At 46.0% G+C, this 25249-nt stretch overlaps 1 protein-coding gene across 6 annotated transcripts in view; it reads left to right on the forward strand.

The window, feature by feature from the left end:
• PAMR1 (peptidase domain containing associated with muscle regeneration 1) overlaps nucleotides 1-25249 on the forward strand; it is a 150372-nt gene that overhangs the window by 89703 nt on the left and 35420 nt on the right. For 4 of the 6 annotated variants that reach the window (XM_045066019.1, XM_045066020.1, XM_045066021.1 and 1 more), the window contains 2 exons: nucleotides 7345-7521; nucleotides 12771-12899. In XM_045066019.1, the coding sequence (XP_044921954.1) occupies nucleotides 7392-7521; nucleotides 12771-12899 (259 nt within the window). In that variant the 5' untranslated portion in view covers nucleotides 7345-7391. Of the gene's footprint in view, nucleotides 1-3641; nucleotides 3679-7344; nucleotides 7522-12770; nucleotides 12900-25249 lie in introns of all 6 variants that reach the window. The other 2 variants (XM_004755988.3, XM_013058003.2) reach the window with 2 other exon arrangements.

Below are 25249 nucleotides of genomic sequence, written 5' to 3' on the forward strand. Positions count from 1 at the left end.
TAAAAATGCCGTGTATGTGTGGGCCTCAGGAGAAGACATTATTACTCACCCCCTTCGCTCCTGTTGCCATCTGTGCCTTAGCCCGAGATGGGATGGCTTTGTATCCTGCAGAGCAGAATGGTAAATGTCTTGATAAATCTGCAGTTGTTCTTTCAAAGCCCTTTCTGCTCATTGCCTTCTTCGGTCACAGGGACATCAACAGCCCCATCAACTGTACATCTACCCACTTGCGGCTTAGGGCTAAGGCGCCTTGTCTACCACGACAGTCCACCGGCATACAAGAGGGACAGACTCAGGATTAACATCTGGGGGGTCTGATTCCCAAATATGTCCATCTCATCAGTGCTGCATTCGTGACACTGCGAGGTCAGAGGTGGGAACCCTCTAGAATCCAGGTAGCGTGTGGGAAGGAATGAGACTCTGGCCCTAGAAAGAGGTGGGTTCTGGTCTTTCTTTCAGCTGAAAACGGTGCCACCTGGGGCCGTGTACTTACCCTATTTCTTCCTCAGTTTCCTCATCTGTTAAGTGAAGAAAGTCAGACTTGCTTGAAGGCTGGTCAGGAGGATTCAACGAGCAGGTATAGGCCCAGGGCTTGGAAGCATTCCCTGGAGGTGCTGGGACCCGGGGTGCCTAGAAGGATGAAGGCAGGTTCACAGTGGAGAGCAGCCTGCTTTATAAAGGTGAGCAGGGAAATCAGGTGACAAACTGATTTTGGCCTCCCTGTCCCCCACCACGGTACGCATGCCCCCAAACCAGACTCCTATGGACTCCATTAAAAGTTTTATCACTCCTGGTACCCAGAGGGGGTGATGAAAACCTTGACTCCACAGCTGCCATTATCTCATTAACAAGAGGAGCTGTGGGAGGGGGCAGCCAAGGTCACGGAGGTGGGGAATCCAGCCAGGCTGGCTGACAGGAAGGTTCTGGAGAACACACGGAGTCTGCAAGCTTTCCCTGTCCCGTGACTCCCAGTGCTGCCTGCCTGGGCTTTGCTTGTCATCGGTCCTGATCCTGTGAGCAGCTGGCCTGACCCTGGGGGCGTCAGGAAAGTTGTGGGCTGTGGAACCGTCCTCAGTCTGGGGAGCGCAGATCCTACCGGAGGAGGGGGGCTGGGAGTGGGGGGCCCAAGCTGTCCAGTCGGATCTCCCGCTGAGGCAGACATCTTTCTTCCTCCCTCTGGTCTCAGAAGGTTTCTAGAATGCAGGATGGTAAAGACTCGGTAGAGGTGTTACTTACATGTGGTTAGCTGGGGGGACCCGGAGGTTTGGATGGACAGAAAGGAGGAAGGGCACAGAATGAAAGCACCTTTCTTTGCCACCTTCTGGGGTGGTCTTGGTCTGGGCCTTTAATCTAACAACTGAGGTCTCAATCATGCGAGGAACAGGCGGACCTTGTTTTCCAGAAGAATCCTCTGAGGTTTTTCAGATGGACCTTAATGGCCATCAGGGTCAACATATTTCCTTAAAATCTGGTGTTGAGCGCCTGGCCCTCGGAGACCACGCTCTGGGGGACGCAGTTGCTCCCCGCCTGTTGGAGGGATCCCCTGTCCGTCAGCTGGAGAGAGACAGATCAGGGCTGGCGGGCCTCCTGGCGGACTCTCAGGCTGCGGAGGAAACCCGCAACATTATGGGTGAAGATGACGCCAGCGGCTTTCTTCCAGCCCTTCATTTATTCGATGGCCGCTCTGTGAAGCCACGCCTGCCCCAGCTCCTCAGCGTGGCCGTCATGGCCTCAGGATTCCCATTGTCAAAGCAGGACCGGGGGAAGTGGCTTCCATTTTCCAAAGCAAGTTCTGGAAGAAGGCAAGTGGACCCATGGAAATGGACTCCCCCCTGGTGAGGAGACACCGGGGCGGCCTCTGCCCCATTGGCATGGCCGCTGAGAGGGCCCCCAGAGCAAAGCTCAGGACGCCGAAGACCTTTGCAACTCTCTTGCTTTCATTTGCCCCGATTTAAGAAAGAGGGAAAGGGGATACCTGCACACACAGGGTAATTATGCAGCAACTTAAAACCACTTTTGAAGACTACTCAGTGCCAAGAGAAGACATCTCTAATCTGAGAGAAAAAAAAGGCAGTTTCTTTCTTTCTTTTCTTTTCTCTTTTTTTTTTTTTTTTAAGATTTTATTTATTTATTTGACAGAAGCAGCCAGAGAGGGAACACAATCAGGAGGAGTGGGAGAGGGAGAAGCAGGCCTTTCTCTGAGCAGGGAGCCCAATGCAGGGCTCAGTTCCAGGACCCTAGAATCATGACCTGGGCCAGAGGCAGATGCTTAACCACTGAACCACCCAGGGGCCCCCAAAAAGCAGTTTCTAACACAGAACATGATTTGTGATCAGTTTGGGGAAGAAGACTGTCCACATGTGTCAGTATCTGCATGTGGGTATGTATGTCCATTGAAATAAGACAGTTTGAAGGACAGACAGCAAAATATTAACATTATTCCCAAATAGTTTGTATTCCTTTATTTATGATTTTATTTTGGAAGCTTTCATAAGAAATTATTTATATTAAAACGTGTCATGTTTGATTAAAGAAAAAATAATATTTTATCTAACGGAAGAGCTTGGGGGTGAATAAATGTGCTTGGTGCCGGAGCTCTCGGAGCTCGATTTTGTCACGGTCACTTTCTATGTGCTTCTTTCCTGGGAATCACTGATGGGACAGAACACCTCAGTTGCTTGTACAGGGCTTTGTTCCTAACTAGGCAAGGGGGGACGTGCGCACCTCTAGCTGGTCAAGCCGGGGCTCGTCCTGGTCTGTTTCCCCCTGAGCTACAGCCTTGTTCACCTCCCTAGGTGATCCTACTGGCCTCTCTTCTTCCCAGAATTAATTCTCTGGAAAGGTTTTGACATTTCTCTTTACTTCTTCTCCTCCTTAGTGCTTTTCCTTGTTTTCTTCACTGGTGAAGTGAAGTAATAGGGCTACATCCTTTAAACTTAAAAGAAAATATATTACTGGTCTCACTGGGTCCTGTTGAAGGTTGAATTGCATGAACAGCGTAAAAGCATTTACTTACACAGATGCTGAACAGCTTTAGTATACACACATGACAACATCCAGTAACTTCTGTCCTTAGGGCTTCTCTCAGGGCTAGTTTCTGGAACTGGCCTTTTGCCCCATATTGAAATTCACTGAAATCTGGACAGCTAAAGCCAAATGACCAGTATGCTCTTTCTGCAAAGATAATTCTAATAAATGGAGAAAAAGCAGTCCAGGAGGTTGCTTTTCTCTGCGTACTGCCTTTTGAAATCTCTTCAGCTGGCCAACTTTAGGTATTTCTTATAGAACATTTCACTCATCTATTTATTTCTTACACATATATTTTGGGAGCACGTTCTTTTCTTTGTTAAAGCTGGGGAGGAAGAAGGGTGATGGGCTTGCCAGACCAGACGGGACGGGCTCGAATCACCAAAACATTAAAACCATTGTCTCAGTCTCTGCCTTCGGCTCAGGTCATGATCTCAGGGTCGTCCTGGGATCTACCCTGCATTGGGGTTTCTGCTCAGCAGGGAGCCTGCTTCCCTTCCTCTCTCTCTCTCTGGTTCTCTCTGTCTACTGATCTCTGTCTGTCAAATAGATAAATGAAATCTTAAACAAACAAACAAACAAACAAACCATTGTCTCTTCTGGCTCTTCCACAGATATCTACCCGTGATCTGATTTAACCGCCCTGACCGTGTGAGTCCTCTAGATTTGGTGCTAACGTCCATCCTACATTTTCCTAATCACGGTTGGTGATGGTGTGTTTGCAGCGTCGTTTGCCCAAAGCTGCCTCCTCTGTGAAACCGTGACTTCCACAAGTCTGGAAATGGTGTCTGATTTTCTCTCCATCGGATTCCAGCACCCAGCCTCTACTGGCCCATGTGGACTCTTGGGAAATACTTGTATGATGAAAGAATGGATTCATCAGTTCACCTGTATTCTTGGGACTGTGTTCAGTGGGGAAACTCGGGTTAAATGACTTGCTGTGGGTCAGATTTTTTTGTTTGTTTGTTTGAGAAGACATAAGTTCCCAGTGGATGCTGTAACAAATTATCACAGACTTATTAGTAACTTAAAACAGCACACCTTTATTTCCTACCGTGCTGGAAGTCAGAAGTTTTAAATGAGGCTTTTGAGGCTAAAAAAAACCAAAGGTGCCAGTGGGCCTGCATTCCTTCCTGAGGCTCCAGGGGGGAATCTGTTTCTTGTCTAGCTTCTAGAAACTGCCGGCTTTCTTTGGCTCATGGTCCCTCACTCCGTCTTCAGAGCACATCAGTCCAGTCTCTGCTTCTGCTGTCACATCTCCCTTTCTGATTCTGGCCATCCTGCCTCCCTCTTGCAAGGGATCCTTGCGATGATGTTGGGCCCACCTAGACGATCCAGCCTCCTCTTCTCATCTCAAGATCCTTAAACTGGTTGTGTCTGCAAATCCCTTTTGCCATGTTAAGCAATATTTTCATAGTTCGGGGCGCTAAGATGTGGGCATCTCTGGGAGGACTATTATTCCGTATGCCACACACAGAATCCTTGGAAAGGAGTCAGTTGACCGAACTGCTAGACAGAGCAGGCTTCCCGTGATCATTCTCTTTGCATAAGATGACAATGCCCCAGACCTTTCCTGTGCAATTAATATAATGGGCTTGGGAGGGCAGAGGGGAGCTTGCTCACTGAAGTTAAAAGAAATGCCAATGAAGGCATTTTAGGGAATTAATTCCTGGGTCAAAAGGAGGCCCAGAATATTCCACAGCTAGGCCAGAAGTGAACAAGCCTGCTTCTTAGGGGGAAATGGGCTCCACTCTCTGTTGGAGTAGAGCAGACCTTACTTGGCCTTGCATGTTTAAGTATGAAGTCTTATAAAAGTTGCAAATTATTTTTATCCTGCCATTGTCCTCCTGGGAGTTATTAGCGTTTCTAAATTCTTAGAATACCTAGAAGGATGTAGTGCTTGCCCTAAGATGGACAGAGGGAGGGGGTAAGACATGAGTCACACATGTTTTGGGAGGGGAGAACACACAGGGCTGGACAACCTGGGGGACTGGAAAGGAGGGGTTTGGACCGAAGGCAGGCAACCTGGACCAGCTGTTCCAGGTCCTTCTCTAAGGATGGAGGGGGCCCAGCTCTGATTCACCAGCAATACACGAGGGTTCCAGTGGCTCCACATCTTGGCCAACTCTTGTTACTTTCCTTTCCTATAGACATCTAACTTCTGTGAGGTGGTACCTTTTCATGGTTTTGATCTGCATTTCCCCAGTGACTTGTGACGTCAACCATCTTCTTATGAGTTATTGGCCATTTGTTAAGCTTCTTTGGAGAAATATCTGTTCGTGCTACTTGCCTCCTTAAAACACTTGGGTTGTCCTTTTGTGGTTGAGTTGTAGGAGTTCTCTATGTATTTTTGATATTAAACCCATATCAAATATTTAATTTGCAAAACTTTGCTCCCATTTTCTAGGCTTTTTACTTCCTGGACAATGTCCTTTGCTGCACAACATTTTAAAAATGTGATACAGTCCAGCTTATCTGTTTTTCTTTTGTTGTTCATGTTTAAGTGTCATTTCTAAGGGTTGATGGCCAAATATGATGGAGATGTACTCTTGGGTTTTCTCCTCTTTTTTCACTTTTCACTTTCAGAAGCCATTTGCGTCACTGGGCCAACATCAGAAACCGGGAAGCTCAGCTAAGTCTGTCCTGGTGTCTGTCCTAGATAGGCCCACAGAGTAGTGGGGGAAGCAAAACTTTGCTAGTGACACGATCACAGTAATCACTCCCAGTCATTCCCAAATGCCAGTGTAAGGATCTTTGCTGGTCTGCCGAAGTTTGTGGGAAAAGAAATGAGAGCATTTTTAATATAGCTAAATTTTTTCCATTTAAGGTACTGTCCCTTATTATGCAAGTGGTTCCTTTCTTTCTTTTTTAAAGATTTTATTTATTTATTTGACAGACAGATCACAAGTAGGCAGAGAGGCAGTTAGAGAGAAGGTGGGGGAACCGAGCAGAGAGCCTGATCCCAGGACCCCGGGATCACCAATGGAGCTAAAGGCAGCGGCTTTTAACCCACTGAGCCGCTCAGGTGCCCCACAAGTCATTCCTTTCTATGAAGCTAGAATGTTCTTATGACCTGAGGCTGACAGGAGATGGTGATGGTTTCTTTAGATGCTTCTACCTGGCAGATTAAGGATGATCAACTCAGTGTCAGACTTCCAAATTTAGGGGAGGAAAATAGAAGACTAAACTGAGAAATTCGAGAGGTTAGAAGTCACCGCAGATGCTAGCGTGGGTTTATGTGGGCCTGCAAATCATGTTGGGGGATCCCCGCCCAGGGTTTTAAGGGAAGCCTTCACAGAGGAGCCAGATTCACTTTCTCCCTCAAATATCTGACCTATTTCTTCCTCAATCGTCGTCTTTGTGCAAAACTTTGAGACATGGAGAGTAGGGAAGAAAGAATAGCAAATCAAAGCTCAGTCTGTTTCTTGGATTGGGTTCCCCTGGGCAGCCGCCGACTGATTCCCCTTATAGATTTTACCAGATGGTTTTTCTTTTTCATTTACTTAAGGTATGTTTTAAAAAAGAAAGAAAGACAGAAGTCCTACCCAGAAAGGAATACTTTTTTTTTTTTTTTCTCATGGGAAAGAACACTCAGTTGTATTTGGGGACTGAATGAAGTTCTGCCAATGACTTCACCCTGGTAAAGCACTGAAATTCTCCCAAACATACTAATTAAGATACTTTTTGTCTTTTCTGTTGGTTTTCGCTTTGAAGATACGATAAAAATGGCATACTGTGAAATCGAGGAGCCAAGTTTGGAGGAAATGACATGGTCTCTATTTGGCAGTTAGTCTTGAACTTGAATGACCTAGTCTAGCGAAGGTTCTCCAAACTTGTTTGATGGTCCCAGCACCTGGGCTGTGCTGGACAATCGTTCAGCTGAATGGTTCCTCCTGGAATTGTGCAGTGCACAACCTATGCAGCTGTAAGCAGTAGCCTGATATACCCTAGCAAAAATAGAAATGAGCATAGACATCAAGAAATGTATGCTTGTTTATAAATTATTTTTGTGCATATCCACTTAGATTATATATAGATAAAACATGAGCTCTTTTCCTTGTTTTTTCTTTTTAACTTAAAAAATAAAAATGAATACTATTTTAAACAGAATTTCACCTATGCCCCAGGGGATGGTTTTGGACACCCTTCAGGGTAGGCCACCCTAGTTTGGAGACACCAGCCTAGGAAGAATTCACACGGTCTTTATCATTTGGGCAGGGTGATGCATTTGTATGCCAATTTGTGGCTGCAGAGTACTTACTGGTCTAACCCCTTCCTACCAGAATCCCTGTCCTCAACTGCTGCTTCTCATTTCAGAGTACACAGTCATTAATGAAGCCTGCCCTGGAGCCGAGTGGAATATCATGTGTCGGGAGTGTTGTGAATACGATCAGATCGAGTGTGTCTGCCCCGGAAAGAAGGAAGTAGTGGGTTACACCATCCCTTGCTGCCGGAATGAGGAGAATGAATGTGACTCCTGCCTCATTCACCCAGGTGAGTGTGGAGTGGAGGCCTCAGGCTGCCTTTGTGTTTTCTGAGGGTTGTGAATGAGAAGAGGCCGATCACTTAACTTTGGGCAGGCAGATATCAGAGGCTGTGATGCCATGATACTAAAAGTGGCATAATCCTGACTGTTCAGGCAAAGGGAGTAGAAGAATTAGGACCCTTTTTACTGTTAACATAATAAATCTGTGAATTCATCCACTCATTCATTCATTTGACAAAAGACTCAGCAGCTCCTGTGGACCATATCAGATGCTGGGAATACAATGATTAAAAAAAAAAAAGACGCATTCCCTGCATTCCCGGAGCTTGCAGCCTGGTGGGGGAGATGGAGAAGTAAGCAGGCATCTGTGGTACAGTGTGGTGAGCTGTGAGAGAGAAGCACAAGGTACTATGGGAATATTGGGGGTGTCAGAGACTTCCTGGAGGAGGTGATATGTATGCTGAGGATGGAAACAACAAACTGAAGAGGGTGGAGGGGATCTGATAGAGAGATCAAGCCATAGAGGAGAGCATGTGCTAAGGCCCTGTGGTGAGACAAAGCTTGGGGTTTTGGGAATTGCAAGTTCCTTGGTCTGGCTGAAGGTATGTGTATGAGTGTGTGTGTGTGTGTGTGTTTGTGTGTGTGTGTGTGTGTGTGTGATGAAAAATATGGAGAGTGATAGACAAAGAGAAAACATTATAAGAGAACAATCTCAAGAAGAGAACAGGGCTAGACCCTGAAAGGTTTGCATGTTGCGCTATGACTTCAGGTTATATCCTGAAGCTATTTTAGCTACATCAGAGATCTTTGAGTGAAGACATGAAAGCTGATTTTCTCTGTGGCTGCAGTATAGAGAAAGGATTGGAGGAAGGCCAGGGCAGGAGCTGGGGTGGAATAACAGGGACCTTAATGAATGTAGAAGCCCTGTGCATGGAGAGCGGTGGAAGGATTTCAGAGATACGCAAAAGAGTGGAATTGACAATTTGAGATTGGCTGCTTGGGGAAGGGAAGAGCAGAAGTCAAGCATGAGGCTCGGGCTCTGAGCTGGACATTTAGGAGGTGGTCCCAGTAATAGGAGAGCATCTGAAGGTGAGACAGGACCTTCCCAGGTCACAGCCTGCGTTCTCTTGCCTTCTTCCAAGCCACCATATCTCCACCAACCAGGGGACAGCAACTGTTCTTTCCACCTGTCTGCATGGAGGCTCGTGTGGACACTGAGCCTCAGACTAAAGGTGTTTCCAGCATGATTAGCAAGTCATGGAACAATTTCTAGGTGCTTTCCTATATGCTGCTTGACATATCTGACTTTTCTTAGGGGAGTCTTACATTTACCTTTTAGGCAGATCAAAAGGAGGAGAGAGAGAGTTTCCAACATACTTTCCTTAGGCTGAAGACTGAAAGGCTGTCAAAAGTGTATTTGTGGGAATTTCTCTCATTTCTCCCTTTCCCCTTCTTTTGCAAACACACAGCATGACGCACATAACTGCCAGGAACTTTCTTCTGTGGGAAGCTATAGAAGTAGAAAGCAAATGGGACTCAAGTAAACTAATAATACTTTTAAACCATCTTCCTTCTTAGACGAGAGCAATGCTGAATTTGAAAATTGGGAGTGACCTCAGTATAGCCTTTGTACATTTTGATTTAGAAAAGAAATCCACTGCCCGAGTTCCCTGATGACGGTGAGTGTGCTTTGTAGGGACATAGTGGAGGAATCCCTCCAAATTTTCTAAGGTTGTTTTGAGAGCTCAACCAGGATCTCCCAACTAGGGGTCCTTGTCTTGGCAGGTGTGTGGAAGTCTTTGAATAATTTTCAATATTTTCAGGAGTCTAGAAGTCACCTTTGAAGTGAGAGTGGGCTCACTATCTCACTGGAGAGAGAGCTCCAGAGGTGGTGTTTGTCCTTCTTACTGTATTGTACAGACAGCAGTCACCACCTGCCTCAACCGCACACGACAGCTTCCTGTTATGTCATTCCGGAGGCGCCTGACGTCACGCCCTTGAGCAGTGCTGGGAACCATCTTTGGATCTAAGTAGAGGAGAGCTAGTTACCCTGAAAGGGAAGGCTACCTAGAAGCTTCTTTTCTTTTTCTGATTTTCAAAACAGTGAGTTGAGATCCTAGCAGTCCCTATTGGCGATCAGAAAGTGTATGTGTGGGTGATTATGAACTCAGGTACTTTTACTGATGTGGTTTAATCCACTGCAATCATGATTCATTTTCATGCGTGCATCCCCCCCACGTCAGGACCCTGGGGAGCCTCTTGCGTCCTGAGTTCTTCAGATAAGACCACCCCAGAGTTTGAAAACTTACCTGATTTCCTACATGACCAGATGTTTCAGAATCTTCTCATGTCTTTTCTACCCCAGATCTGGAATTGGCCATTTCTCCAAGGAATTCTGGTCTGAGGCCACACTCTAGGCTCCTAACGTGTTCCTTGTTACTGGACTGTCACTGTTTCACTAGGACTATTATTTACTTATTTCAAGTGGGTGGGGCTAAGAAATGGCATTTTTTAAAAAAGAAAAAAATGAGTCAATGCTGATACTTGAGTTCAAATGTAATATTCCAAGGTTGTTTAATTAACTTTGTTGACTTTGTATATCTTTTCTGTCATGTGGACAGCCTGTTTCCTAATAATATTAACCTAATCACTTGTTGCTTGGTTTTATAGCATAATATAACTGCACAAAATAGCAATGGCACTGATTTTGTTTGCAGTAGCACCATTAATACTAATAAGACCACTGATGGTTTTGGCTTTTATTGACCTTAGAATATATCCCACTCAATATGTATAGTCAAAATTCTATGTTTTGAAGCCAACTGATATTGTCCTTTTGTCTGTGGTGTTATACCACCTACTTGATACATAGAAAGGTTTATTATTTCCATCCGTTTTCTATATTTGACAACATAAGCAAATATATGTTTGTGTATACATATATATATATATATCTTTCCCCTTCTTGCACAAAAGATAGCCTACGAGAAATGCTGCTAACTACCTTGCTTTTTTCTCTTGACAGTATCTGCTGGATATCACTCACTGACAGTATAAAGCCATTTTTTTCTTTTATTTTTACAGTTGCCTATAACTGCATTGTGTATGTTGGTGTAGTTTATGAGTATTTGGGTTGTTTCCAAGCTTTTGCTATTATAAATAACACTACAGTGAGTAGTCTCATGCATATATCATTTAGTATTTTTGCAGTGTTCTTTGGGGTAGGTCCCTGGGAGAGAGACTGCTGAGTCAGAGAGAGGGACGTATGTCGTATTGTCAACCTTTGCCTTGTCCGCCTTGCACTTGGCATTCACAGCAGCCACATGTGAGGGTACTGTTTTCCCAAAGCCTTGCAACGGAAATCGTGAATTTTCGCCAACGTCAAGGGTGAGAAATGGGATTGCGGCATGGTTTTAGAATTTCTGTTGTTTATCTCATCATGGTAGACAACTGTCTCTTTTCTGGTGGCGGTGGTTACAGGCAGATCAGCATCCATGCTCACAGTCACAGGGATGTCTGTAGTGATGTCCAATGGTCTCCAGCAGACCTGGGGCCCTCTCTGGACCAAGTCTGCTGTATATGTTCATGTGGTTCCAGACTATGTAGCTCTGAGCTCGAGCCTCTGGCTTTTGTGGCAAAGTTGTGAGCTCCCGAGTGTCTTTTTGTGATAGCCTTGCTCACCTTCATCACCGGGCTGGTTTTTCTGGCTTGGGGTCTCTAAAAGCCTTGAAGTTACCGTGCTGAGAGTGAAGGTTGGCAGGGCCAGTGGGGGCAGACTCTGAGTCTGTTTGCCTCCTCAATGGTGCAGCGGGTAGGGAACCCAAGCGGGGCAAGGGACACATGGGGGAAGATGGCCTTGGGAAGAGTAGTGACTCCGCTGGGACCCAGCTGTGGGCCACATGAGCTACTAGAACTGGGTGAATCATTTTAGCAGCTCTTTGGTGGGGAAGAAGCCCTGGGATGGGGAAGCCACGTTGGGTGGTGTGCAAGGCGAGGACCATGAGCCTCTGTCCTCCAGAAACCACACAGACATACGCTGCATGTCTGCACTACGGGTCAAGGAAAACCTCATTTCAGACCAAATCAAAGACATGTGCTCTCAGCTCGGGGAAACACCGGTTATCTCGAACAGCTGAGGAGCCCGGATTCGCAGCTCATCCATCCAGCCACATGTCTGTCTCATTCATTCACTCAAACTGTATTTACTGAACACTGGCTATGTTGCAGATATTATGTTAAATGCTGGGGATATGCTATTGAACGAGATGCAGTTCCTGACTTCGGACTGTCATAGGAAAACAGATAACAGGCAGTTAAGATTGCGCACGACGTATGCAACGGTGGGGATAAAACGAGTGGAGGTATGGGAGTGCAGGCGATGATCACAGTTCACATCTGGGGTGTATGTACTATGTGCCAGGCCCTTTATATGTGTTAATTTAATTTTTAAATCAACCTTAAGAGGCAGCTACAGTTTTTAACCCTTGTTTTACAGATGATGACATTGGGGCACAGAGACTTAAGCAGTTTGCTCAAGGAAACACAGCTGGACCATGGCAGACCCTGAACGTAGCTCTCCATTTTGATAAGTGGGATTGGATTATCTCTGTCATCACAGTTGCCCCTCCCCCGCTCTAAGAGACCATGTTATAAAAATGACCCTTACCGGGGAACCTCTCAACCCTGTCTGGTGTGACCTGCTTGGGGATAGCTCGGCACCTTCCAGGGAGAGCCCATTATTAGATGTCAGGGTTGTTCCCAGTGGCATACTTTGGTTATAGAAGGATAGGACATAGAAGAATATTTAATGGAACAGGGAGATACTCTCTATTAAGACCTGAAAAAATGAGCAATGAAAACAGAATGCATGGTATATAGTGTAAGCCTAGTTTTTTTTTTTTTTTAATTACTTTTCTATATACACAGAGAGAGTGTGTTACTAGAAGTTGTTCCCAGGCGATGGCCCTTTAGGTGTTCTTAATTTCATTCTATTTGCTTGCCTGAATTTTCTCAATAGTCCACGAGAAGCATGTGGCGTGTCCACCACCGACTTGGAACACGGTTAGGACCACCCTCCTAGACTTCTCGCTGCAAATTCTGGTGACTCTGGCATTTTCCTAGGAATGAGCATTTTTCCCCCCCAAGGGCTCTGGCGCCTTTCCAGGCGAGGCCCTGAGAAAGTCCAGCTGCTCTCGCACGCCACCCATCAGAACCTGCCAGTGCGTAATCCGACCCCCTGTGCTCACACATGTTCCAGGTTGCACCATCTTTGAAAACTGCAAGACCTGCCGGAACGGCTCATGGGGCGGCACGCTGGACGACTTCTATGTGAAGGGGATCTATTGTGCCGAGTGCCGTGCGGGCTGGTACGGAGGAGACTGCATGCGTGAGTAGACCCCGAGGCAGCCGCCCCCACACCGCCACCGCCATCCCGCCCTGGTGCAGGCTGCTTTCAAGGCTCAGCTTGCAACAGACTGAGGTTTAGCTGGTTGCAATCTGAGTTCTGAAAAGCTGTGGCCAGAGGGCTTTCTAGGTAAGACTATAAAAAACAAAGATGTGTTTCCATCTGCTGGGTGTGGATTGCGGACATCTGTTCAGAATTGGCGGCAGGAGGTTTATGTCTGCTCTTAAATCTTCTCCTTTCTCCTAAATGCAGCCAAGACATTCGGCACACAGCAGGCCTCGTGTCCATTCCAGAAGCAGCTCTGTGTTAGCAGTGGTCAGCAAGCAGTGAATAAGGCTTCAAATATGCTAAGTCCTGTGGTGTGTTTTCAATATGCTTTTCTCTTGGTGAATTTCTGGACTCCTGAGTTCAATTCCCGGAACCCACATCAAATTGTCAGCGTGCCACTTATCCCAGGAAAGGGATTCTTTCTGGGTTCGACTTCGTCTCTAAGAATTACTTAATCTTTATTAGGGTTCCCCGCTGAGTTTCAATAATCCTTTGAAAATGGAGTGGAAATCTAACCTCTCAGTTTCAAACTCCCCTCCGCAGTGCTGGGCAGGTGACTATCCCTTTGAGAGTCTAGGGCTGGAGCAACAACGTACAAACTGTTGTTTTGTTAAAGCCTATGTTACATGCTCCCTATTTGAATCAAAGCAGCCGGGGTGAGCTGACAGCCTGAGCAATTTTCCTCTTATGCATGATATTCCCAGTTGGTGGAGATGGAGGATGGAATGCTACTGGTATTCTTTGCCTGATCCAACCTGCAGCAAAATACCATGAGCATCGAGTGTCTCAGGCGAAGGTTGAGCTGTGTGGTCGGCAACCAAGGACCTGAGCTCTACCTGGAGGAGAAGAGGCATAAAGGTTATTTTCGGATGAACCGGGGAGCCACATTATCCAGAGTACAGATAATTTTCGGAAGTGCTGGTCTGGGTGGCAGGCCTAAAACTTCCATATCATTTTCAGTGGGTTCTGGGAAACTTAATTTAATAGTTGGTAGGTGATCTTATACATAGGTTAGCTTCCGCATGTAACCCTGGTCTTCCTTTGGCAGCTGTTCTCGGAAGGTGGCCTAACATAACGATCTAGAGTCCAGAATGGTGCAGACCTGGTTTACTGGTTTTGCCAGTCACTAGCGTTGTGGCCTTGGCCAAGTCATTTAACCTTGCTCAGCTTCGTTTCCTTTTCTTGACAGTGGGTGTAATGCTACCTCCTAGGGTTGTTTCAAGAATTTGGTGACATAATTCATGGGAAGTGCTTAATGCTTTGTCTGACACATCATAAAGCCTCAACAAATGCAGTAAATATGTCATTATTGTTCTGTATGCTCCTTAATTGCCAAGCTGGTGGGTGGTCCAGAAATAAAACTACTTTCAATGGAAGTTTAAGAAAGACATAATTAGAGATACAATGCGCGGTTTTAGATTTCACACTGACCTTTGCGGTATCGGAGAACTTCGGGGTTTTCTCCCCTTTGGATGTGAGAAGTCGCTCTTTTCTTGTATGAGTAAATGTGGGGGGGGTATGTGATGGGAGGAGCCATCTGCTCACTTCAGCTCAACCATGACCTTAGAGGAAGGGCGAGTCGGTAAAGAGCTGAGATGTTATTCTAAGTACACTGGGAAGCCAAGGAAACCTGTGGACTAGGGTATGGCCTAGGGCTCTGAGAACATAGGTAAGAAACAGCTAATCCCAGGGAGTCAGGGACAGGAGAGGATTCAGAAGGGGCTGATGGTGGAGCTATGCCTTTGCTCATCAGTGGGTAAGACAGGAAGATGCCGAAGTCTGTGTGATTCGAGACCCCTTGTTCTTAACCACAGTAGCATCCTGCCTCCACTGGCGGGGGCCCTCCCACAGCTCTGTTTTCATCGAAAAGTGGGAAGCAAAATCTTCGCTGAGGGTGAAGCGGATATATGGCTGCAGCTTGAGAGTATCACAGGTTTGGGACAGCCACAGGAGGACTCGGGAGAGGCACCGGCTCATGATAAATTAAAGCTTGTCCAAGCAAGACTGAGGACCCCCGTGGAGGCTGGATTTCCGCAGAGGTAATGCCGTCCCGACAAGGCTTTCGAGCAGCACGGGAGCAGAGGTGAACAAAACCAGTCATGCAGTGCCTCCGGGAGTTGGCTGAAACGTGGTTGTCCCGATTGGGACAGACATGAAACCAGAAAGAGCCTGGAGAAGGGATAGGATGAGTGGTGTCAGTGGGTTGGAAAAGCAGGCACAGTGGTAATAAAGGAGTCGAACACGGAGGCAGGAGGGGTGTTGAGGTCATAGAACAGAATTTCCAAGTGGAAGCTTTTGGGAGTAGTGGTGATAATGTGTTCATTTATATTAGTCGCTTTTCTTCCGTGTAACAAACCCATCTCAAAAGGACAAATGTTTATTTTCCTTTTTCACGGGTCCGTGGCTTAGCTGGGGTCCAGCCGATTTCTGCTGGGTGGGCCTGGGTTACACTCCAGCTTCCAGGCTCAGCCCAAAAGAGCAGCAGCTACTTGGGACATATTCTTCTCAGGGTGGGTTGCCAAAACTCTAGGGACCGAGCCAAACACACAGGTACATTCAGCGCCTCTACTTGCATCATACCCATGAACTTTCCAGGAAGAAGTCACATGGCCAAGCCCCAGATCAGTCAGGTAGGGAAGTAGACACCATCCCAAGGAAGAGGGGTACAAATATTTTCTAAACGGTACTCCAGTTGCTCTGAGTTTGTTTAGGGGACAGGGTAGAGAAGGGGAAGGAGATTTGCCTATAGAAGACTGCTAAAGCAAGCAGTAACAAGACGGAGGATAGCAGGAGCCTGTCCCAATAACACCCATTGGTTGAGTCTTGGGTTTGGCCTCCGTGTAAAAGTTGGCTGCATGTGGAGTCTGACTGGTTGGATAGTGATGGTGTCCCTATGTAAATTCAGGGCTTTCTTGAGGCTAGCAAAACTGGCTCAGGCAACTAGGAAAGAGGAGAGAGAGCATGATTCCTTTTTCTATCCATCCATTCAAAGCACATTGCCTGAACGGATGCTCCTAGGTGCTGGGTGTACAGTGAAGGGCAAGGCGGACATGGTTCCTGCTGCTCTGGAGCTTGTGATTTAGAGAGGAGAGACCAAAAAATAAAAAATAAATAAAAATAAATAAGAACTGGAATGTGGTCAGTGCTATGAGACAAACGGGATAATGGTCAGATTCCTGTCTCATTCTGCAACGGTTCCAGTACGCTTGTTAAATTTCATTATGCTTGTTCTGAAAGCCTCTTTGCACACACTGGGTGTTATTTGATCCCAGCCATAAGCATTTATGATGCGTTTCTTATGGGCTGGCCACCAGAGAGAACCGTGAGCCCTCACCGAGTTCACAGTCCTTTATGGAAACAGGGCTTGACCGTTCGAAGACATCAATATGATGGTATTAGGTTCTTATCACCAGCACCTCATATTGGCATTAAATAAATGTGATGGGAATTCAAAGGAGGAAGTAATTCATTTCAACCAATTGCTGAATGCCTGCCTGGGGCTGGGCATGTACTGCCGGCTTCTACTAGGAGGGAGCTGAACCTGGGGAGGCTTGTTGCTGGCTGGCGCAGTGCAAGCATTTACCCAGTAGATGGCACCCAAGTAATCCTTTCAGGCTCTTTAATCCTGAAGGACAGCTTCCTGCTGAGCAGCCTCTGTAGAGCCCTGGCATCTTTTCTGAAGTGCCATATAGACCCTGGGAAGAAGTGACAGGCAAACACCAGAAAGGATCAGACTATTTTTTTTTAAAGATTTTATTTATTTATTTATTTGACAGAGAGAGATCACAAGTAGGCAGAGAGGCAGGCAGAGAGGGGGAAGCAGGCTCCCCGCTGAGCAGGGAGCCCGATGTGGGGCTCGATCCCAAGACTCTGAGATCATGACCTGAGCTGAAGGCAGAGGCTTTAACCCACTGAGCCACCCAGGCACCCCAGGATCAGACTATTTTACATTTAATTCTAGAACATGTGGTACTGAGCCAGTGTTAGAGCACCTTTATCTGCTTGCTGTCCTTGACAATCTTTGTGATAATTAGCATTAGCCTAACTTATGACAGTCTTAGAACCCATTTATGTGAGAGGGTCATTTATAACTGTTGACAGGTCCTATTAACAAAGAGAAGAGGAGAAGGGCCCGAGGTCCCTGAGCCCAGGAGAGGACTTTACTCATGTCCTCTTGCCCAGGAAAGATTGGTTTAGTAAACTCAGAATATTCTGGCTACAGAAAGGAGCTGATTCTTTCTTCCTTCCCCCAACTTTTTATTTTGACAAATTTTATATTTACAAAGAGTTGAAAAAGTAGCACATTCATATACCCTTCACCTGGATCCACCAATAATCACTTTCTCACATCTGACTTTTTCTCTCTTTTATGGCGTTATGAACTCATGAATTTACATTTTTTCCCACATTTTGTAATGTGATCATCATTTTTCTTTTTGATGCTCGAATGGTCCCAGAATTGGCCAGTGAAGATCCTTCAAGCCAGCTCCACAGCGTTGTTCTTTAGGCAATTGCTTGCTTTCCCTCTGCTCGCCTCTCCCCACAGATGTTTCAAGTTCACGTTGATGGTTTATGTCTGGGTCATAGAACCTGCCATTTCACTATGAATCCTGGTTCCTTTTATGCAGAATGGTATTTAAGAAGTGGGATCTAGACACTGGTTATGAAAGGCACTGATATTTAAAGTCAAAGTCAAGGCTTCTTCCCAAAGCTTCATAAATGGAAAATTAACGTCTTAAGGGGAACCAGTCCATTGAGCTTCAGAGTGGAGCTTATTCAGTGTGGGCCTCGGGCCGAGTGTTTCAGCCTCTGAATGAGACGAGCAACGAGAAGGTCTAAGAGCTACCCAGGATAACACACTTCTAGCTCACACTGCAGTGACCCAGACTTTCAGGATATGGAGAATTTAAGGGACGGAAGGTTAGCCTGTTAACCCAGATGACAGAATATTTATGAGGAAAGATTATAGACCCTTAATACATTTTATGTTCTTAGCCATAGTTTGGATAGAGCAGAGGGGCTGGCCATGAGGCATCCCTAAAGATGTGGGGCTAGAATATCAGAGAGGGAGATGATTTGTGTAGGCTGGTCCTTGAGCCATAATGGGGAATGATCAAGAGCAAATTTTAAAGAGAGCGAGTGAGTGAAAAGCCCACAAAGCTGTGTATTACTGATATATGGAGCTGCCTTCCTACGGAACCATAGAATCATTGGGGAGGAGTCACTGAAAACTGGTTTATCTTGTCCTGGACTTATGTATCCTCACACTTCCAGGAAAGGAACAAGGCCCGTTTGGATCCAAATTGGGAACTGTACTATGTGGTGGTTAACCATGGGGTTTGGAACCAGTAGGATCTGGATTTGACTCCCTTACTCCCTCTGTAACGGTGAGCAAAGTTACTCAATCTTTGTAAATCTCGGTTTCCTCATATACAAAATGGGATAATAATGGTGGTCCTCTGTGGACGTTTGTGAGGTCTCAATGAAGTACTGTCTGTAAATCCCTTAATATGGAGCCTGGTTCATAGTAAATGCTCACTAAATGGTGGCTGCTGTTCTTATTACTACTAACCCAGAGCCATGAAGTGAGCTCTTCTTTTTCTTGTCGGAGAAGAAAACCACTGCAGGGCCAGAGAGGGAAAATAACAAAGTAGAATTCCCTAGGGACAAGACAATATATGTTTGCCATGGGGAGGTAATCTTCCCAGAACAAGGATTATATGGTAAATAACACTTTACATTTAATATAAAATTATATGAAAATTATGTATATTATGTATATCTACATACTATATATATAATATTTGTTATATATATATATATATATATATATATATATATATGAAACATATAGCTGACGCTCTGACTGCAGGGAATTCATGTCTTAGCCTTTATAGAAGATTTTATGTTGTCAAAGATCTCAATCATTGCTCAGTTTCTGGCTAAGGCGTGGGAGAACAGGAAAAAGACCTTCCTTGCTGCTCAAACAGCAAGAAATCACTTGGTAAACCAAAGAAAATTCAGTCTTCTTTAAACCAGCAAGTATCTGTGAACACGAGGTCTAGAAAAATCTAAACTCCAGAGGAGTACACAGGGTCTCCTTGTGTAAGCAGGTGACCCTGGATGCTTCACAGCGGTGGGGCCAGCTGTGAAGCTGAGGGCAGGGCAGGTGAAGGGCGGGATCAGCCAGGAAGGAGGCGGGGCCAGCCAGAGAAAGAGGAGGGGTCAGTCAGACCTGCGATGAACCTGTGGGTGGTTGGCTGAACTTCCATCTAAAGGAGACCCCAGAGTAAAGACAGTCCTCTCTGCCAAGTATTCTCTTCAGTGAAGTCGTGCTGAGCAAGCAGAGACAAGGGTAAAGCAGATCTTGGGATGATGTCATTTTGCAGGTTCAAAAACTTGGTGATTTCAAAGCCTCCAATACTCACAATTTCCCAGTCTTACCATTATGGAGGTGTAGGAAGTGGGGTGTGGATTGCGGAGAATGTTGAAACTCAAAGATGGATTTTGTTGGGTTTCTGGTGCTTGAATTTCGAGACCCCTCTAGAAGAATCAGCTTTGGTCTAATTTCATACTAGCTTAATTTCTGATTGGATCTAAAATGATCATCATCCCTGCCAAATACGGGAAAGGATATTACCAATCAAAAGAAAAAAATACATTTTCTGTTGTGAAGAATTAGAGAATATAACCTTCAGTCAAGAGAAAAAGAATCAGTCAAAAAAGAGACCATGCATGATCAAATATTGGAATTCTTCTACAAGGAATTAAAAAAAAATAGGGACACCTGGCTGGCTCAGTTGGTAAAGCATATGTCTCTTGATCTTCGGATCATGAGTTTGAGCCCCACAGAGCTTACCTTAAAAAATAAAATAAAAAATAAAATAACTTTAAAATAAATATACTATATGTTCTATAGGAAAAGGTAGAGAGGAAGATAGATGAGACATTTCAGGGTAGATTTGGGAAGTGTTAAAAAGAACCAAATGGAAATTCCAGAACTGAAAACTATGCAATCTGAAATCATAAAATATTCATTGGAGAAGATTCACAGCCTACTAGTTACAATGGAAGAAAGGATCAAGGGCCTTAAACACAGATTTAATAGAATCAACCAAACTGAAGCTCAGAAAAAAAGGACTGAAATCCTTTCTTTATGCAGAAATCAGAATTTTCTGTGCTACCCCAACCCAGATCCTCTCTTTTGAGTTGGATTAGCTCCATTATCTCTCTGCTGTTTTTTGTGAAGATTCCGATGACAGCTGAGTGGACAGACCACTTGAGGCAAAGAGGATGGGGCTTGAAGAATGGTTTGATTGGGCAGGGAGATAGGTGATTTTATCTGGCATAGTCATTCCGTTAACAATTATCTAAACACCTGCTCTGTCCCATAAAGGTCCGAACAAGACAGATAGGGTCCCTGCTCTCACATCATTGGGGAGGCAAACAATGAACTAAACCATCACTGTGAAGTACCCAGTTAATTGGGATTATAAGCCATATCATAGGGTGAGCCATGGAATTATTCATGGACATCGGACTGTCACAGGTTAAGACCTGAGCCCCTGATAAAAGCCATCTCTTAGCGCTTACTATGAAACAGGCATTCTAAGTGCCTTCATGTATTAAGTCATTGATCCTCATCAGAATCGTTTTATAGGTGAGGACACTGAGGCACAGAAGGGTTAAGTAACTTCCCTGTTGTCATACAGCTTGTACGTAGCAGAGGAAGTCAGATGGCACTTCAGAAGCCGGGCCCCAGAGCCCCGTCTCTCATCCTCTGTCTTAAATTGTGTCTCCATGTGGGAGGCACTTGAGGTCCTCACTTGAGTCCCTGCATGGTGGAATGAACCAAGTCACGTGGAAGGTGTAAGCTCCCTTCCAGCTCCCGGCCTGGGACGTGGGTCATCCCCGTGTCCTCATCCAGGCCTTTGTTTTGCCATCCATGTGCAGGCTCCTGTTTAGGGATGTAGTCAGGGCTGTGAAGAGACTCCTAGGAGCCCTGGAGCCCTGGTCAGGACGTGGGATGTCCCCCGTGAGTCTTGTGCCAAAATAGTGCCTCAGATCCAGACAAGACTCAAGAGAAATAACACTATTAGTTTACATGTAGTGCCATTTATTGAGCATTTTATGTATCTGGTACTGTGCTAATGGCATTACATAAATATCTATCTCATTTAATCCTTACAAAAATAAGAAAACAACAACATGGTAGAAGGTACTAGTATTATTCTCTATTCTCATTTCCAACCAGGAAGCCTGGGTCTAGAGAATCTGGAGAACTTGCCTGGGGTCACACAGCTAGTAAAAGACTGACCAGCAGTGCTGACCCAGCCTGGCTTCAGGAAATGCCCCTTAATCATTGTGAGTCCTGCCTCTGAGTCATCTCTGAAGGAGGAAGGGAAATGCAGATGTCTCTCTGTGTCTGAATGCTTGCTTTCTTTCTCCTTCTCCCCACTGACACCCCCAAGACGAAAGATTAAAACCAAACCAAACCCCAACCATGTCTCCAAAGTGCACTGTGTCTCTTGCTTCTCCCTCCCCACCCCCACGCTGGAGAGACCGAGACTTTTGTCTGAATGCCTGGGTGTTCATTTTTGTTGGGAACCTTCCAGCTCTCTTGCCAGTTTAGAAATTAATGGAGATTTCCCTTCAGTTCTGCAGATGCAGGGTCTGTCTAGCTGTCTTTTCTGTGTTGGCTCATAACACCAGAGAAGGGTTGGGGGGTGGTGGGGCTGGAGAGGAGTCCAGGATCTGAGAGCCCAGGGGAGAGTCCGGCCTTGCTGGCAAACCCCCCCCCCCACACACACATATACACACACACCCCACTTCCCCTGCAGCAAGACATGGTCAGGGAATCTGAGCACGTTTCTGGGCCCATTGCCTGCTCTGGTCTTTCAGACTCGGGACCACCTGCTTGGTTGGCCACCAGTACTTCCTTGGCGGGGACACTCAGCTGTGTTCACTGTTCTGCCCTAGACAGAGAGGTGCACTTAGTCTGCCCTGCACCCCGACCCGCCAACTCCCCGAGAAGAGGCGAGAGTGGACAGGGAGCTGAAGGAGCCCCTTGATGTGGGAAGGGAGTAGGGCTCCTTCCTCTTCTTCCCGGTGCCTCACACCCTTCCCCCAAGCACATTTCTGGGAAGTGGCCTCTTTGTGTCCGGTTGGTTGGAACTTGTCCACCATCTTGGGGCCAGTTCCTCCCTTCCCCCTGGAGTGAGAAGGAAAACATCATGAAAAACGGAGCTGTGGCATGGGCTTTGGAACCCTGACTACTTCTGAAGGACAGGCCAGGACCTGCAGGAACAATGGTCTAGCCTCTCACATGGCCGGGAGCCAGTGCCTGGATAGGAATGGTGGCCGTCACCTCTCCAGAAGCTGCATGAGATCCTGGGTCTGGCTAAAGCCCGATGCTCCTGCCAGAAAGACCTGACAGGGGTGGGCAGAAGCTCCCCCCCGGACACGAGGAGAGGCCCAGCTTCCCCTGTCTGAAACCAGTTTCCATTTGCTGGGAAGCGGACTGACAGCATTTCCTGCTGGTTCTAACTTGGGGTCTCTGCAGGAGGTTGGCAGTGGGAGCTGGGATTTAACACCTTGCAGGCTGGGAAGCTGCCAGTCCCCAAAGGGTGGAGGCTGAGCAGGAAGATTTCTTTTTTTGTCTCGCACACCCAAAGATCACTTCCGTAGCCAGCAGATGGGCGGATGGGGGCGATGGCGTGTGAGGTATGCAGGAAGAAGGAACGTGCACTTCAGAAACTGGGACCGGGAGTGGGGCACAGGGGGAGAGACAATGTATTTTTCCGGTGGGGTGGAAGAATCCTGCTGCTTCAAAGTGCTATGGGACGGGGCTGGGTCAGGAAGCCCCCAAGACAGCTGAGTGTACCAGCCATGACCCAGCATTGGTACTAGAATGATCCAGGTTCAAATCCCTGCTCTGCCACCAACCACCAAGAGTTTAACATTTACTAATGTCTCTTCTGAGAGCTTTCCACCCGTGATCTGATTCAAGCCTCACAAAATCATATGAAGTAGGTGCCAGCTTTATTCCCATTTGACTCGGGTTTCCTGTGGTTCCCAGAGAGGAAGTAACTTGCCTAAAGCGACGCAGCCAGTGAAGATAAAGCTGAGTCTCAAACCACCGGCTGTGGGGCTCTGCAGTCTCTGTTCTCACCCAGCGCTTTACAGCTGAAACAGTCACTTACAGTCTCTCGACCTTCCAGCCACTTCCTTCCACTTGAGGAAGTCACTAACTTCTTACATCCTTAGTGTTGCATGTCTGGGAAATGGGGGAGATGAACATTGTTCTCCTAGGTTTCTTATGAGCATTAAATGAGAGGATGTTGGTAAATCTTTCAGCCAGTGCCTGGCCTGTGATAACACTGTCATTCATTCGATAGCTCTTTATTGAGCACATGCTACAAGCCAGGGTCCATTCTAGGTGCACAATCTAGAAGAGGTCCCAGCTCCACTACTGAGAGTAAGCAAATGAGCTAGATAATTTCAGTTAGTCATATGTGTTACGGAGAAAAAGAAAAATAGAGTAAGGACAGCTACTGTAGAGACATGAAGGTCCACTGTAGCTGGGTGGTCAAGGGAGGCCTCTTTGAAGAAGGTGTAGTTGAACTTAATTCCCAAAGAAAGGACATGTGGAAGAAGACAAACCTTCCAGGCCAAGGGAATCGCAAGGACAAGGCCCAGAGTTGGGAACAGAAAGGAGGCCAGTTTAGCTGGGCAGAGGCCAGGCCATGAGCGTCATAGGAAGGTGTTTGCATAGTGGGAAGCCTTTGGAGGGTTGAATCGAGAGAGTAATGCTTTCTCGTTTGTTTATTTAAGAGGTGTCTTTGGCTTCTGTGTGGAGAATCAAATACTGGGGACATGGATTGCAGAAAGAGATGGTGGAGGCCAGGCGAGACAAGCAGTCCCAGGGGATAGTGGTAGACGGTGCTTCCCATTGGCGGACCAGGACGGCTCCCAATAAAAATCCGAATGAAGACAGGACTTGTACAACCAACCCAGCAGTAATTTCCACAAAAGTAACAAGCATCAGATCTCAAAGATTGCCAAAAGAGGAGTTTGAGCTCTTTTCCTAACATTGTATGAAGATCACCACTGTCATCCTGCTATAGAGCAGTGGCCCCTGATGTTAGTATTTTTCTTTTAAACAATGAGAATTTATATTTTTTGGGGGGGGTTATGGACTCTCACTGCATAGCTTAACTTTATGAGGTCAAACTGGATTTCGGTACAGAGCAGGGTTAGGCAAACTTTTTCCGTGAATGGCCAGAACCATTCAACTGTGCCACTCTCCATAGCTGTAGACCAACCATAGACAAGGCATTAAAAATGGGTATGGTTCTGTGCCAATAAAACTTTATGTACAAAAATAGGCAGTGAGCCACATTCAGCCCATGGATTATAGTTTGATGTTTCTGGTAAGAGATATCATCTATTTATATGGCCCAGATAATTTTTTTTTCTATAAAACCAATTTGAGACATTTCCCCCAAATTCTTCTGTAAAACTAGGGTGCATATCACGCACCTGTGCTTAACACTGGAGAATATGATGTAAGTTAATGATGACTCAGCAGCCCAGGGATTTCTTGATGATTCTTTGGAGGTAACTCAGGGAAACCAAGGTGATAGTGAGGGTAGAGGGCTTTGGACCCCCACAGCTCAAGCAGGAGAACTCCTTGGATGCATTTTTTTTTTTTTTTAATTGGCAGCTTTCAAAAGAATGTGAGCTAGAAAGCAAGCAAACAAACAAATAAAACCAGTAATCCAATTCAAATGGTTGAAGATCACGTTTCTCTTCTGGTCTCATGAGTTAGGGACACATTATTTACATAATCGCCTATAGAACAGACTGACACATACTTTTTCTAACTGGATGGAAAGGATCAGGAAGGAGTTGCTTTGGGGTCATATCTGTGGGGTAGAGGATGTTGAGGGGACACAGGCCAAGGCTCTTACGTAGTTTGAGGCTTCAGACAAAGACCACAGTAGCTACTTTCAAAGCGTCTTAGGGCAGAGCCCACAGGTAGGTCTCCGGCACTCTTGGAGAGGCAGGATGGTAGAGTGGCTTGGACTTTACAGTCAGACACAGGTTTGAATCTCTGCTCTCCTGTCTTTATTGGCGAGACAAGCTATTTCTTTAACTCTCTTGTTATGCATTTTCCCAGTTGGAAAACTGGAATAATATTACTTCCTTTTTCAAGCACTTGGGTGGATCAAATGAATTAACCTAGGCAAATTGCCTAATGCATTGCCAGGTGCTTGAGAAAG

The sequence above is a fragment of the Mustela putorius genome, unplaced genomic scaffold (assembly GCF_011764305.1).
Source record: "Mustela putorius furo isolate JIRA1106 unplaced genomic scaffold, ASM1176430v1.1 tig00003859_pilon_pilon_pilon, whole genome shotgun sequence".
NCBI lineage: Eukaryota > Metazoa > Chordata > Mammalia > Carnivora > Mustelidae > Mustela > Mustela putorius.